General features: G+C 39.1%; 1 protein-coding gene across 5 annotated transcripts in view; it reads right to left on the bottom strand.

Annotated features, from left to right (window-relative positions):
* Nucleotides 1-300: 300 nt before the first annotated feature.
* Nucleotides 301-11,305, bottom strand: part of Nlgn1 (neuroligin 1) — an 872,651-nt gene continuing 861,646 nt past the window's right edge. For 3 of the 5 annotated variants that reach the window (XM_057756953.1, XM_057756956.1, XM_057756954.1), the window contains 3 exons: nucleotides 8,180-8,392; nucleotides 4,029-4,818; nucleotides 301-2,924 (listed from right to left, as the gene is read on the bottom strand). In XM_057756953.1, coding sequence (XP_057612936.1) covers nucleotides 2,102-2,924; nucleotides 4,029-4,818; nucleotides 8,180-8,392 — 1,826 coding nt within the window. In that variant the 3' untranslated portion in view covers nucleotides 301-2,101. The remainder of the gene's footprint in view (nucleotides 2,925-4,028; nucleotides 4,819-8,179; nucleotides 8,393-11,305) is intronic. The other 2 variants (XM_057756955.1, XM_057756957.1) reach the window with 1 other exon arrangement.

The following is an 11,305-nucleotide window of genomic DNA, read 5'->3' as shown; positions in this document are numbered from 1 at the left end:
TGAAAGCAATGGGCACCATGTTTGCATGGCGCCTCGGGGAAGGATATTTAAAATCACAAAGGTAATGTTTTTCATGAGTACTGGAATGTCTAAGCTGGTGGCACTGAAGTTTCTGGAGTCTCATTTGAAAGGAGACCTGCTTTTCAGAATACAGTTATGTTTTCTACAGTTGCCTAGATGTCTTCCAAACCCAGACCGTTCTAGAAAAATGACTCTGAGACACTCTTGTTTCTTTTGTTTTAGAATTCTTTTTTGGAAAAACAAAATAGAAGACAAAACAACAATAAACATTTTAGCTCTTTAATGACAAAGACCATGACTCTTAGCAGTTGTCTAATTGTCATTATCCAGATTATCTTTATTTCACCCAGGGACCACTGACGTGGTCGAGATAGATACACAAAGTCCTTCCCATCAAGTAGTATACAAGTGTTTTCTTTTGTATAATAAGCTTTCAATTCTTGAAAAAGGGTAGCTGGAAAGAAAGGTTTCTGTTACTTCAGTTAGTCAGAGAAAGTCCTTTGCGTTATCTTACAAACTATCAAAATTGCTAGTCATCTGAAAAAAGGTAAAAAAAAATCACATAACTTTAGTCTAATAGAAATATAGTACAGATAAGAGAGAAATCATTTTATCAGGATGTGCTCTTTAAGTCCATCTCATTTTTAATATAAATGTACATCTGATTACATATACAAACATTTGGAAAGGTCTGTGGTATACCGATATTACTGGTAAACAACAGGGTTTCAGAGTTTCCTGTGGTCTTAGATAATTCATTTGAAATTGCACATGTGTGAAAGACGAACCCTCCAGCTGTTGACTCCCCTAGCTTCTGCACCTATGTTGTCCTCTACTGAGATCTCATGAGGAAATTCAGGTGAACCTCCGTGAGAAAGAGAAGCAGTGTGAAGGGGACTGAACTTGATATTGAATTATTAGTAGTAAACATTTTGCCATGCAACATGAGTAAATCAATTAACTGAGGACTGTAATCAGAGCGGTACTATTGGGGCATCCTTACACCCTGAAAAACTGTAACACTTCACCTGACCTAAAGGGACAAACTTCAGAGTAACAAACCCGCAGCAAATTATAGATCTGCAGCTAACACGTGTCCAATTAGAGTGTATTTCTATAAATTACTTCTATGGGGATGAAAATATCATTAAACTCAAAGGAAATTTTCTGGGACTCATATCAGTGAGTATTCACCTCTGTACCTATAGTTTCTCCATAGACTTTAATAGCTATTCCCTCTATTATCGAAACTACTGCAAATTATTTTATTGTAATTACTTTTGCCCCTTATAAAATCTTCTTTAGGTTCTGCCAATTGATGGAGGAAGTTCCTATTAAAAACTCCAATGGGATGAGAAGAATTTTAATTACGTCTTAATCAGCAGCACAGCCACCAAGCATATAAATTATCATGCACATCGTGCTAAAAATATCCAGTCTCCTTGATCCCCACGACTTAGTACTGACAGCACTTATGTGATAATGTTGTACCTGCCAGTCTGTAACTTCTTTGTTTTACTGGCAATATTCAGCATGAGCCTTTGCTATGTCATTAACAGCATCGGTGCTCTGTGTACTTATGCAAATATGGTCTACACAATAAAAGGGCTCCAAATGAAAACTGACGAAAATTATCTGACATTCCATTGGTGTGTCCCTTGTGCATATTCATAGTTGATTTTCTTTTCGTTTCTTTTCCTTTTTTTCCTTTCTTTTTTTTCTTTTTCTTTTTTTTTTTTTAAGTATTTCAGACACAGTACTTTCCTGTTTGGTGTTCCACATGCCTAACTCCAGTATGTAACTTAAATCTTCAACAAATTAATTCTTGAATGTGAATGAAAAAGTATCATTCAGAACAATTGCTTCAAGCAATTGAAATTTGTTTTTGTAAAGTTGATTTGTGTGTATATCTATATACAATTCATTTCTCAAAACCACCAAAGTTCTTGATATGTATATTCACATAATATTCCTCCTTAATTAAATAGTGAGAGTCTTCCAAGTTGAAAGCCAAGGAGTCTTCAACAATCTTTTACTGCACTCCATCAGAAAAAAAAAGCAGTTTGTCTCTCTCATCTGGCTATACCCTGGTTGTTGAATGTGAATGGGGGTGGGGGTGGGGATGGGGCAGTGTATTGTTCTGTCCTCCAGTAAATGTGTTGAATGTGTGTAAGGGCTGAATCCCTGGTATAGTGTTGGGAATCATTGTGATAGTGTTTGGTGTCATTAAAGGAACATCATCAGGTGACCTCCTCATTGCTAGGGTATAATCTGGGGGGCAGGCGGTCCGAAGAACCACCTCGTGTGGATGGATGGACTCACACTCATGATCCAAGTCAGTGTGCTTCATTTGGAGGGACATGATTTCCTCTTCTGGAGCATGGGTCAGATCGTTGGTGGCTGTGCGCTGAGGGCTACACCTCCGGTGGACATCGTGTCTCCGCTTATCCTTCTTGTAGTAAAGGGCAGCGAAAGCCAAGATGTTCAGAAACAACAGAGACGCCCCCACGGCGATGGTGACACTCAGCTCTGTGGAGTAGTCCCTCTGATCCACCGAGAAGGGACTCGGTTGCTGTTTGGGATCTTCCTGTTTGGCAGTAGGAAAGGCTGACGTGACAGGTGTGGAATTTTTCCTGGTTGGTCTGAGAGTGATGTCTGTGGATGGCACTTTCGTTGTTGTCGAGGTATACTGAGAAATGTCATTGAGATTATGCAGGTGAGGTACCAGCTCCAACCAGAGATTTACCTTATTGGCTCTGTAATGCTCTTTGACTCTTGGTTTTAAGCCAATGTGGAGATAAAGTTGGTCTTTCTGGGAATATCTGGTCCATGCTACTTCTTCAAAGCGGTTGGGCTTGGTATGAATGAATTTTGTATCTTGAGGAACTGGTTGATTTGGATCACTAGGAAAAGGGGTGGAAAGAAAAGAAAGAATCTATGAGGACACACGTTTTGCTCTTTTGCTTAGTTAGTCAAAATATTATGTTTAATGTCTAATTGAAGAGTTAACTCAGCAAAATTATGTTCTAATATTAACTTGCCACATGCCTCGATTTAGCAATTTAAGTAAAAGAGTTTCACATTCGTTGTCCCTGTTTATTTTGAGATTACCATCTAGTCAAAAGGTTCATAAGAAAATGCTCAGCCATCTATGGGTTTTCTGGACAAACCTGCCTGCATGAGTTCAATCCCTGGAATCAGTGAACAGGAGGGAGGAAAGAACAAACTCTACAAAAGTTGTCCTCTAACATCCATAAGTACAGCACAGCACTTCTTCACATGAGCACATACATGTGCACACACACACACACACGCACACACACACACACACTAATCAAATTAAGCAAAAGTTTAATTCACATAGCATGTTTGACTTTTCTTAGAAATAGTGCAACCAAAACAGCATTGCAGCAAAGAGTGAATTCAGGGTTTGGGACTGGCATATGAAGACATGGACATCAACACACTGCTTACCTACCCTGCAAAGCAATATGTATATTAAGCTGCCAGAACCTCAGGTTCCTTTCTATGTTAATAGAATCCAAGATGAATAAAATATTATGTATTCATAGAGTATTATGCATACACTATTATGAACTGGTGGGTACTAGGACACAATGTTTGTCACTGCTGAAAACTGTAATTCTACGACCAATGTAAGTGAGAAGCCAAAGTAATGTTGTCATAGAGCAATAAAATAAAGATACAAGTCTTTCTTAATATACTTTTAAGATCCAAAAGTAGTAAGGCAATAACTTTAAAACACTACAATATAAAAGTAATTTTTAATATGGGGTTTAATCCTCTATGGTGATGGAGTATGTGTTCTAGCATGTGAAAGGTCCTGGTTTCAATCCCTGGAATCATAGAACAAAGAAACAAACATACAAAGAAAAGTATTTTAGACAATTTAAGCATATATATACATTGTTCAAAAATATTTCAAAGGGCACTTGCTATTAAAATTATAACTAAGTTATAATTTGTCTGATTTGTCTGATACATACCCCGTTTTAGCAAAATTTGTCCAATATGTCATTACTACTGCACTCAGCATCACATCATTCTTGGAGAAATTGCAAGGAAATAACTCTGTCGGGCCAACCATGGGGATCCCCAGCACATAGGGAACCTCGTCTCCATGAGCTGCATCAGCCCAAGCTGGAACTTGATCTGTTTGGCAATGATGATAGAAGGCATAGAAGTACGTAGGCGAACCAAAGTTTGAGTGAAGGTCTGCTGTAGCCACAGCAGGTGCTACCCACTGATGGTCTGTAAACAAAGCCAACAACGTCTTCCTTCTGGTTTCGGGGTTATGACGATCAGCCCAGTCAGTATACATGAATTTTATGGTTTCTCTCAAAACATCTTTCCCTTCAGGATATCCGTATAAATTATCAACAAAATTAGAAACAGCAAAGTCAAAATCACTGGCTGATATACCATCATCACTATCTACTATATTTTCAACAAACTTCAGCCCTTCCCCTTGGTTAACTCCTAACATGATGTCATAGTTGAGGAACTCTCCTTGTTCCATGAGTATCTGAGGATCATCTGGAATTACATCACCATCGATCACAGGTCCAAAGGCTATGTGGTATCGGGCTGGTTGCACATCTTGATCAACAAGCTCTTTGTAAGGCTTCTTCTGTAGGCATTCCACTAACTCCACTGTATCTGACACATTGCAGCCAACTTTTGTGGCCAACATGCGAGCATATTTTGCAGGCTGGAAACTAACAGCCCAGCTGGAAAGGGCTGTTCCACTCTGAGCTATTGCTCGTTGAAAAAGTCCTATAGGGAAATCAACAAGAGTTTTTGCATGATTATTGAATAATGCTATGGTCCCAAAGTAACATCTGATATTTAAGACATGTATATAATATCCCAAGTACAACTGAAAACACACATACTTTATGTCTGACAGAAGGTACATAAAGCTATCCCCAGGGTATAAGGTACCAGTGAAATGGGCCTAGGTTTTATAATTCCAACAGAATTTTCTTTGGATTTCAAAATTTTTGCATTCTCAAGGACATAGTAAGGAGAAAAGGTGGAGTTGGAACATATGGGTATTTCAAGGATTCAAATATTTTACTTAATGAGTAATAGAGACAATCATCAACACCGACAGGATAAATCCAATTCTACCCTCTGCCTTCTCATCAGGCTGCATGGTCTGCTTGGAATTTTTCTTTTAATTTGGCTTCATATCCAGCTTCACTCAAAATGACTGTGTTATACTTGTTTTACTAGATTACATATGAAAAAATTATTGTTTGGGTCTCACACAGAATTTAAGACTTGAGACTTGTCAATACCCTGGGGATGTCACTGATAATCACACAAAACAGAATATAACTTATGACATACTATTTGTAGATCTCTCTGACAGATACCATACAATGAATATTCATCTTTCCGAAGAAGACAACCTAAGCAGTGCCTTCACTAAGTTAGAAGAAAAACATCAGCAGGAATAGTGTGAAGGAGGTAATTAAACTTTTTCTACTGTTGAATGAGTGTTGCTGTTTTTATTAGAAAACATGGCACATACATGGACCAGTTTGTTTGTTTTTTTTTTTTACTTGATTCATTTAACGACTATAAATTATGGCTGTACGTGCAATAAGAGATGTATGTTATTAAAATTTACAAATACACTTGATTCACTGGAGTATTTGCTAATAGAATTTTTAAAGGTATATAGGTTATCTATTTTATTTAAAAATTCATGTCTACTATTCACTTCCAGGTTTGGGTAAGTTTTCATTCACTTAAAAACCATGCTCAATTATTTATACATGTTAATGAGAAAATAGTTCTTTACACCAAATGTGGAAGTCTTGTGTGAATGGGTTCCAGAGCCCTCTCCATACATGCTTATGTATTTGCGTATGCTATTAATGTGATTTTTAGATAATTTTTAAAATGCTCAAAAGGACAAACAATACTGAATTATTTTTGGTTTTTTGAATACATTTTGCTTTGATAAGGCAAAGTTTACCAGAGCAAATTATAGATATTTCAGCAACGTGACAAATGGAGGGTCTGTTGATATTTGAGTAGAGACGTATTTTACTAATAAAATATTTATGACTAAAATAAAGGTGATCATTTAAAAGCAGTATTCTTTCTATCTCAGGCACTTAGTGACACTAAATATATCAAATGTTATTTATCACATTATGTTAAGTATCACTTGAAATTTGGTGACTAGATGATTCCAGGATAGCTATTTGTTTTAGCATTGGTGAGAAGGCTTTGTTAAGTATATGTAAGATTTTGGGGACTCCTGGAATCAGCAGCCATGAGAAGTACGGAACCCTTCACTGGATTTATACCCTCAAAATTCCAGGTCTGCCTTGTGGCAGAGACGATCTGAGAATTTCAGGGAATTTTCCGTGGCCATCCTAGTAGGACCAGGCAGCTCTTGGGAGGGGTTTTGAAGAAGATCAAAGTCAAGTCTGTCTCCAATGAAAAACAGATATAAGGAGTGTGGTGGAAGGTGACTCAGCTGCTTGCTGAACCATGTGCTACTGCTCACTGTCCACCAAGTGACGAGCGCCTGCTAAATTGATTTGTCTCCTTATCCAGTGCTCTTGTGATACTGGCTGACGCTAGTTTTAGGCCCACATTGGATCACATGATCCCAAGAGTTCTGTATAAGTTCCCAGTGTTAACTTTGCTAAGTAGTAGCACTCATTCCGTACTAAGAATAGGAGAATCTAATTTGCTTAACTAAAAGCTCTACCTTTATCACTTCAAAATAAGCAATTTTATTATAGAGCAGCGTATCTACTCAATTAAAACTGTTACATCTTTTTCATCGTGTTCCTTGACACCAGAATCCTACCATTGATAATGAGATGCCGTGTAAACCATGGCAATAAGTTATATCAAAGTGACATAATTACTAAGGATTGGCTGTTGTCTTAGAATTTCAAATGTTTCTTTGACAACTAAAAATGTGTTCTGAGCACATATTGACTGTTCTTGGGGCTGGAGAGACGGCTCAGGGTCAGAAGGGTGTAATACTCTATGCTCATCCTGAGGCAGAGCTCAGTGGCCAGCACCCTTCTCTGATGGCTTGCAACCCCCTGTAGCTCTTAATGCTGGAGACTCTGATGACTGTGGCCTCTGTGGGCAGTGGCATTTACATGTGTATGCCACCCCTTCACACACGTGCACACAATTACAAATTACAAAAGCAAATATTTTATTTTCGGAAGCTGAGATTCTCTATGAGTTTCACTTGACGATGACTAACTTGTTTTTCTCACGCACACAATAACAACGAGGATGCAGACATCAAAGACGCTCTCTGGTGATGACTGTTCTGCTTTCTCCTTTGTTATGTATAAATAATAGATAGAAAGTATTTGCTTTGTGAGCTCTTCTGTTCTTACATTTAATAATGCAATTGTAATCCAGTCAATAATGGGACTGTAATGAGCGACTGAATGCCTGGTAAGATGGCAGGCACTTAAGAGAAAGTGCTCAAAACCAGAAAATGGAAATCAACACATTTTGTGGACTAAAGAAGGCTCGTGCTCCATGCCACTTTGCCAGACTCTGGGAGGAAAAAACAAACTTGAGTGGAAAATAGAAAAACCACAAAACCAGATGTGTTTTTCTTTGTAGTCAAAGGCTCTATTAGTGACCTCAACGCTTTGACAATTTTGGATCACGCATGCAAACTAATCAAATATCTATTCTTTCCTTAGCAAAAAGAAGAACCACATTTCCAGACAAACTAGTTTTTGCCTGCCTCATTAGTTCCATGCCAGTCAAGAGCTGCAAGCACCGATGTTTGAAATACTTGATTTTGATTACGGATAAATGGAGAGGACAGAGTGTTGAGTATTTCTCTGACTTTCCCTCAGATCATCCTCGACAGAAAGGAAAATGCCTGCAATGCTAAGCATCATGAAGTGGACTTGGAAGAACACATTCCCCAGCTCCGTGGAAGACAGAAAAGAGCCTGACAGAAATGTAAACATGCACAGAAAGGCTAAGAACACAGCTTTAAGCAGTTACTAAGCCCAAGCTAACACTCAGTTGAAACAGAGAAGTATCTACAGAGCATCACGTAGTTCTGATGGCGGTGGCATGCAGACACCAAAATTGTCAAAATTTGCAACCTGCATAATACCTTTGGTTGAATTGCTCCAACGGTTACCTTCAGAATAATGGGATAAAGTCAGCAGGTTGACACATGAGCCCCCAGCGCCTGATCCAAACACAGTGATTCGCAAGGGGTCACCACCAAAGAACCCAATGTTCTCGCTAGTCCATCTTAGGGCCTGGATGAGGTCAAGGAGCCCGTAGTTTCCTTTGGCAGCCTGATCCCCTGTGCTCAAGAAACCTGGAAAACAGAAGAAGAAAGAAAACCTTAGGACAATTGCTTCCGTTAATATGAATTAAACATACAACAAGTTTAAGTTTGTATGAGGCTTGTCCTGATTTCCACTAAGCCAAATGCTTTAGTGAAAGTGTTTCCATTCAGAGAAAAATCAGTAATTTTAAGAAGAACAGTAATGACTGAAACCTCGAAAGCGATGTTCGTCTTCCCTCAATGCTTCCCAGCTTCTACAAAGAACTAGTCGCAGAGATGAGCAAGGGGAATGGAAAAGCCTGAGAGACCCAAAAACACCAATGTTCAGAAGCCAAATTCTGTGATGATGACAGGGAAGCATGTAGCGAGACCTGTAAGACTGTCTGCTTTGTATGAAACGTCATGTTCAGAACTCCCAGGTGGAACAGCATGTACCATGCATGTAGATAAGAGCTACTTCTTTGCAGGAGAAGAGTTTTAGTGATTTCATGAGATTCTAAAGCAACCCTTTGCTTGTGTGTGTGCCTACCCATGATTAGCATGATGGAGAGGCTCTGAGAGATGTGCTGTGGTAACATGTACTTTAGCCAATATAGAAAAACAAAAGCTTTGGAGGAGTTCTCACCCTGAGTATCTCTAGAATTCTCAAACTCTGCGAGACAATGAAGATGATTCTCTTATCATCGGAAGGTTTAAAAGGAGCTACTGTAGAACTATTTCATCATAGTCTCTTTTGCTAACATGGTAGGTTTTATAATGTGTTTATTTTGCCGTGGAAAATAGAAAATGGAAACTACTTCATAAAATATTACATTTTATAAACTGTTAAAAGTTATCCCAAACCAAAAACTAAGGGACATAGTTACTGTCTTGTTACAAATAAATTGATTAGTAAAACTCAGATACTCTCAGAAGGTTTATGGAAATGAATTTTAAAACCCAGTTCTCTCAGTTAATGCAGACAGAGTCAATTTGATGAGTCATTATGCTGAGTAAAACACTTGATTTGATTTGAAATATATTTCTATGTTTTAGAAAACAAGCTCAGAAGTCAATATTATTTGTGAAAAACAGACTATGAAAACAGTGCCTACCAAGGAGTAAATAAATCTAACATCAAAATTTTTAAAAAATAAAAATTATATTGTGTATATGTGCATATATGTTAATGCAGGCACACAGGGGACCCAGAATACATGCAGAATTTAGGGCAACTTTGGAAGTTGGTTCCTCTTATCTTCTGCCTTGTGAACACAAGGTGTCCTGTGTATCTGGTAACATGCACAATATTCTCAGAAACTTAGTGCGTGAGCTTGAAACTAACTTTCCCATCTCCACTACCCAGGTCTCTAGCCTCTAGCCTGGCACTGTAGGAATACTGAAATTACAATGCACACCACAGCATGTGGCTTCCTACATGAATATGGAGATTCAAACTCGGGTCCCTTTCTCCACAACCTCTCCAGCAAAGGCTATCATTGGTGTTTTTTATTTTAGCCATTCTGACAGGTGTAAGATGGTATCTTAAAGTTGTCTTGATTTGCATTTCCCTGATCACTAGGGAAGTTGAGCATGACCTTAAATGTCTTTTGGCCATTCGAACTTCTGTTGAGAATTCTCTGTTCAGCTCAGTGCCCCATTTTTTTTTAATTGGGTTGATTAGCCCTTTACGGTCTACTTTCTTGAGTTCTCTATATATTTTGGAGATCAGACCTTTGTCTGTTGCAGGGTTGGTGAAGATCTTCAGTGGGTTGCCTTTTTGTCTTAGTGACAGTGTCCTTTGCTTTACAGAAGCTTCTCAGTCTCAGGAGGTCCCATTTATTCAATGATGCCCTTAATGTCTGTGCTGCTGGGGTTGTACATAGGAAGTGTTCTCCTGTGCCCATGTGTTGTAGAGTACTTCCCACTTTCTCTTCTATCAGGTTCAGTGTGTTCGGACTGATATTGAGGTCTTTAATCCATTTGGACTTGAGTTTTGAGCTGGAGAGGTTGTGGAGAAAGGGGTACACTCATCCATTGCTGGTGGAAATGCAAACTTGTGCAACCACTTTGGAAAACAGTGTGGCGGTTTCTCAGGAATTTCGGGATCCACCTACCCCTGGACCCAGCAATACCACTCTTAGGAATATACCCAAGAAATGCCCTGTCATACAACAAAAGTATATGCTCAACTATGTTCATAGCAGCATTGTTTGTAATAGCCAGAACCTGGAAACAACCTAGATGCCCTTCAATGGAAGAATGGATGAAGAAAGTATGGAATATATACATATTAGAGTACTACTCAGCAGTAAAAAACAATGACTTCCTGAATTTTGCAGGCAAATGGACAGAAATAGAAAACACTATCCTGAGTGAGGTGAGCCAGACCCAAAAAGAGGAACATGGGATGTACTCACTCATATTTGGTTTCTAGCCATGAATAGGGGACGTTGAGCCTATTATGCGTGGTCCCAGAGAAGCTAATTAAGAAGGTGAACCCAAAGAAAAACATTTAGGCGATGAAAGGAGACAGAGACAAAGACCCACATTGGAGCACCAGACTGAAATCTCAAGGTCCAAATCATGAGCAGGAGACAGAGCACGAGCAAGGAACTTAGGACCGCGAGGGGTGCACCCACACACTGAGACAATGGGGATGTTCTATCAGGAAATCACCAAGGCCAGCTGGCCTGGATCTGAAAAAGCATGGGATAAAACTGGACTTGCTGAACATAATGGACAATGAGGACTACTGAGAACTCAAGAACAATGGCAATGGGTTTTTGATCCTACTGCACGTACTGGCTTTGTGGGAGCCTAGGCAGTTTGGATGCTCACCTTACTAGACATGAATGGAGGTGGGTGGTCCTTGGACTTCCCACAGGGCAGGGAACCCGGATTACTCTTAGGGATGATGAGGGAGGGGGACTTTATGGAGGAGGGGGAGGGAAATGGGAGGTG

This window comes from Chionomys nivalis, chromosome 24 (genome assembly GCF_950005125.1).
Source record: "Chionomys nivalis chromosome 24, mChiNiv1.1, whole genome shotgun sequence".
In the NCBI taxonomy this organism is placed as follows: Eukaryota; Metazoa; Chordata; class Mammalia; order Rodentia; family Cricetidae; genus Chionomys; species Chionomys nivalis.
This window is presented reverse-complemented; position numbering and strand designations above follow the sequence as displayed.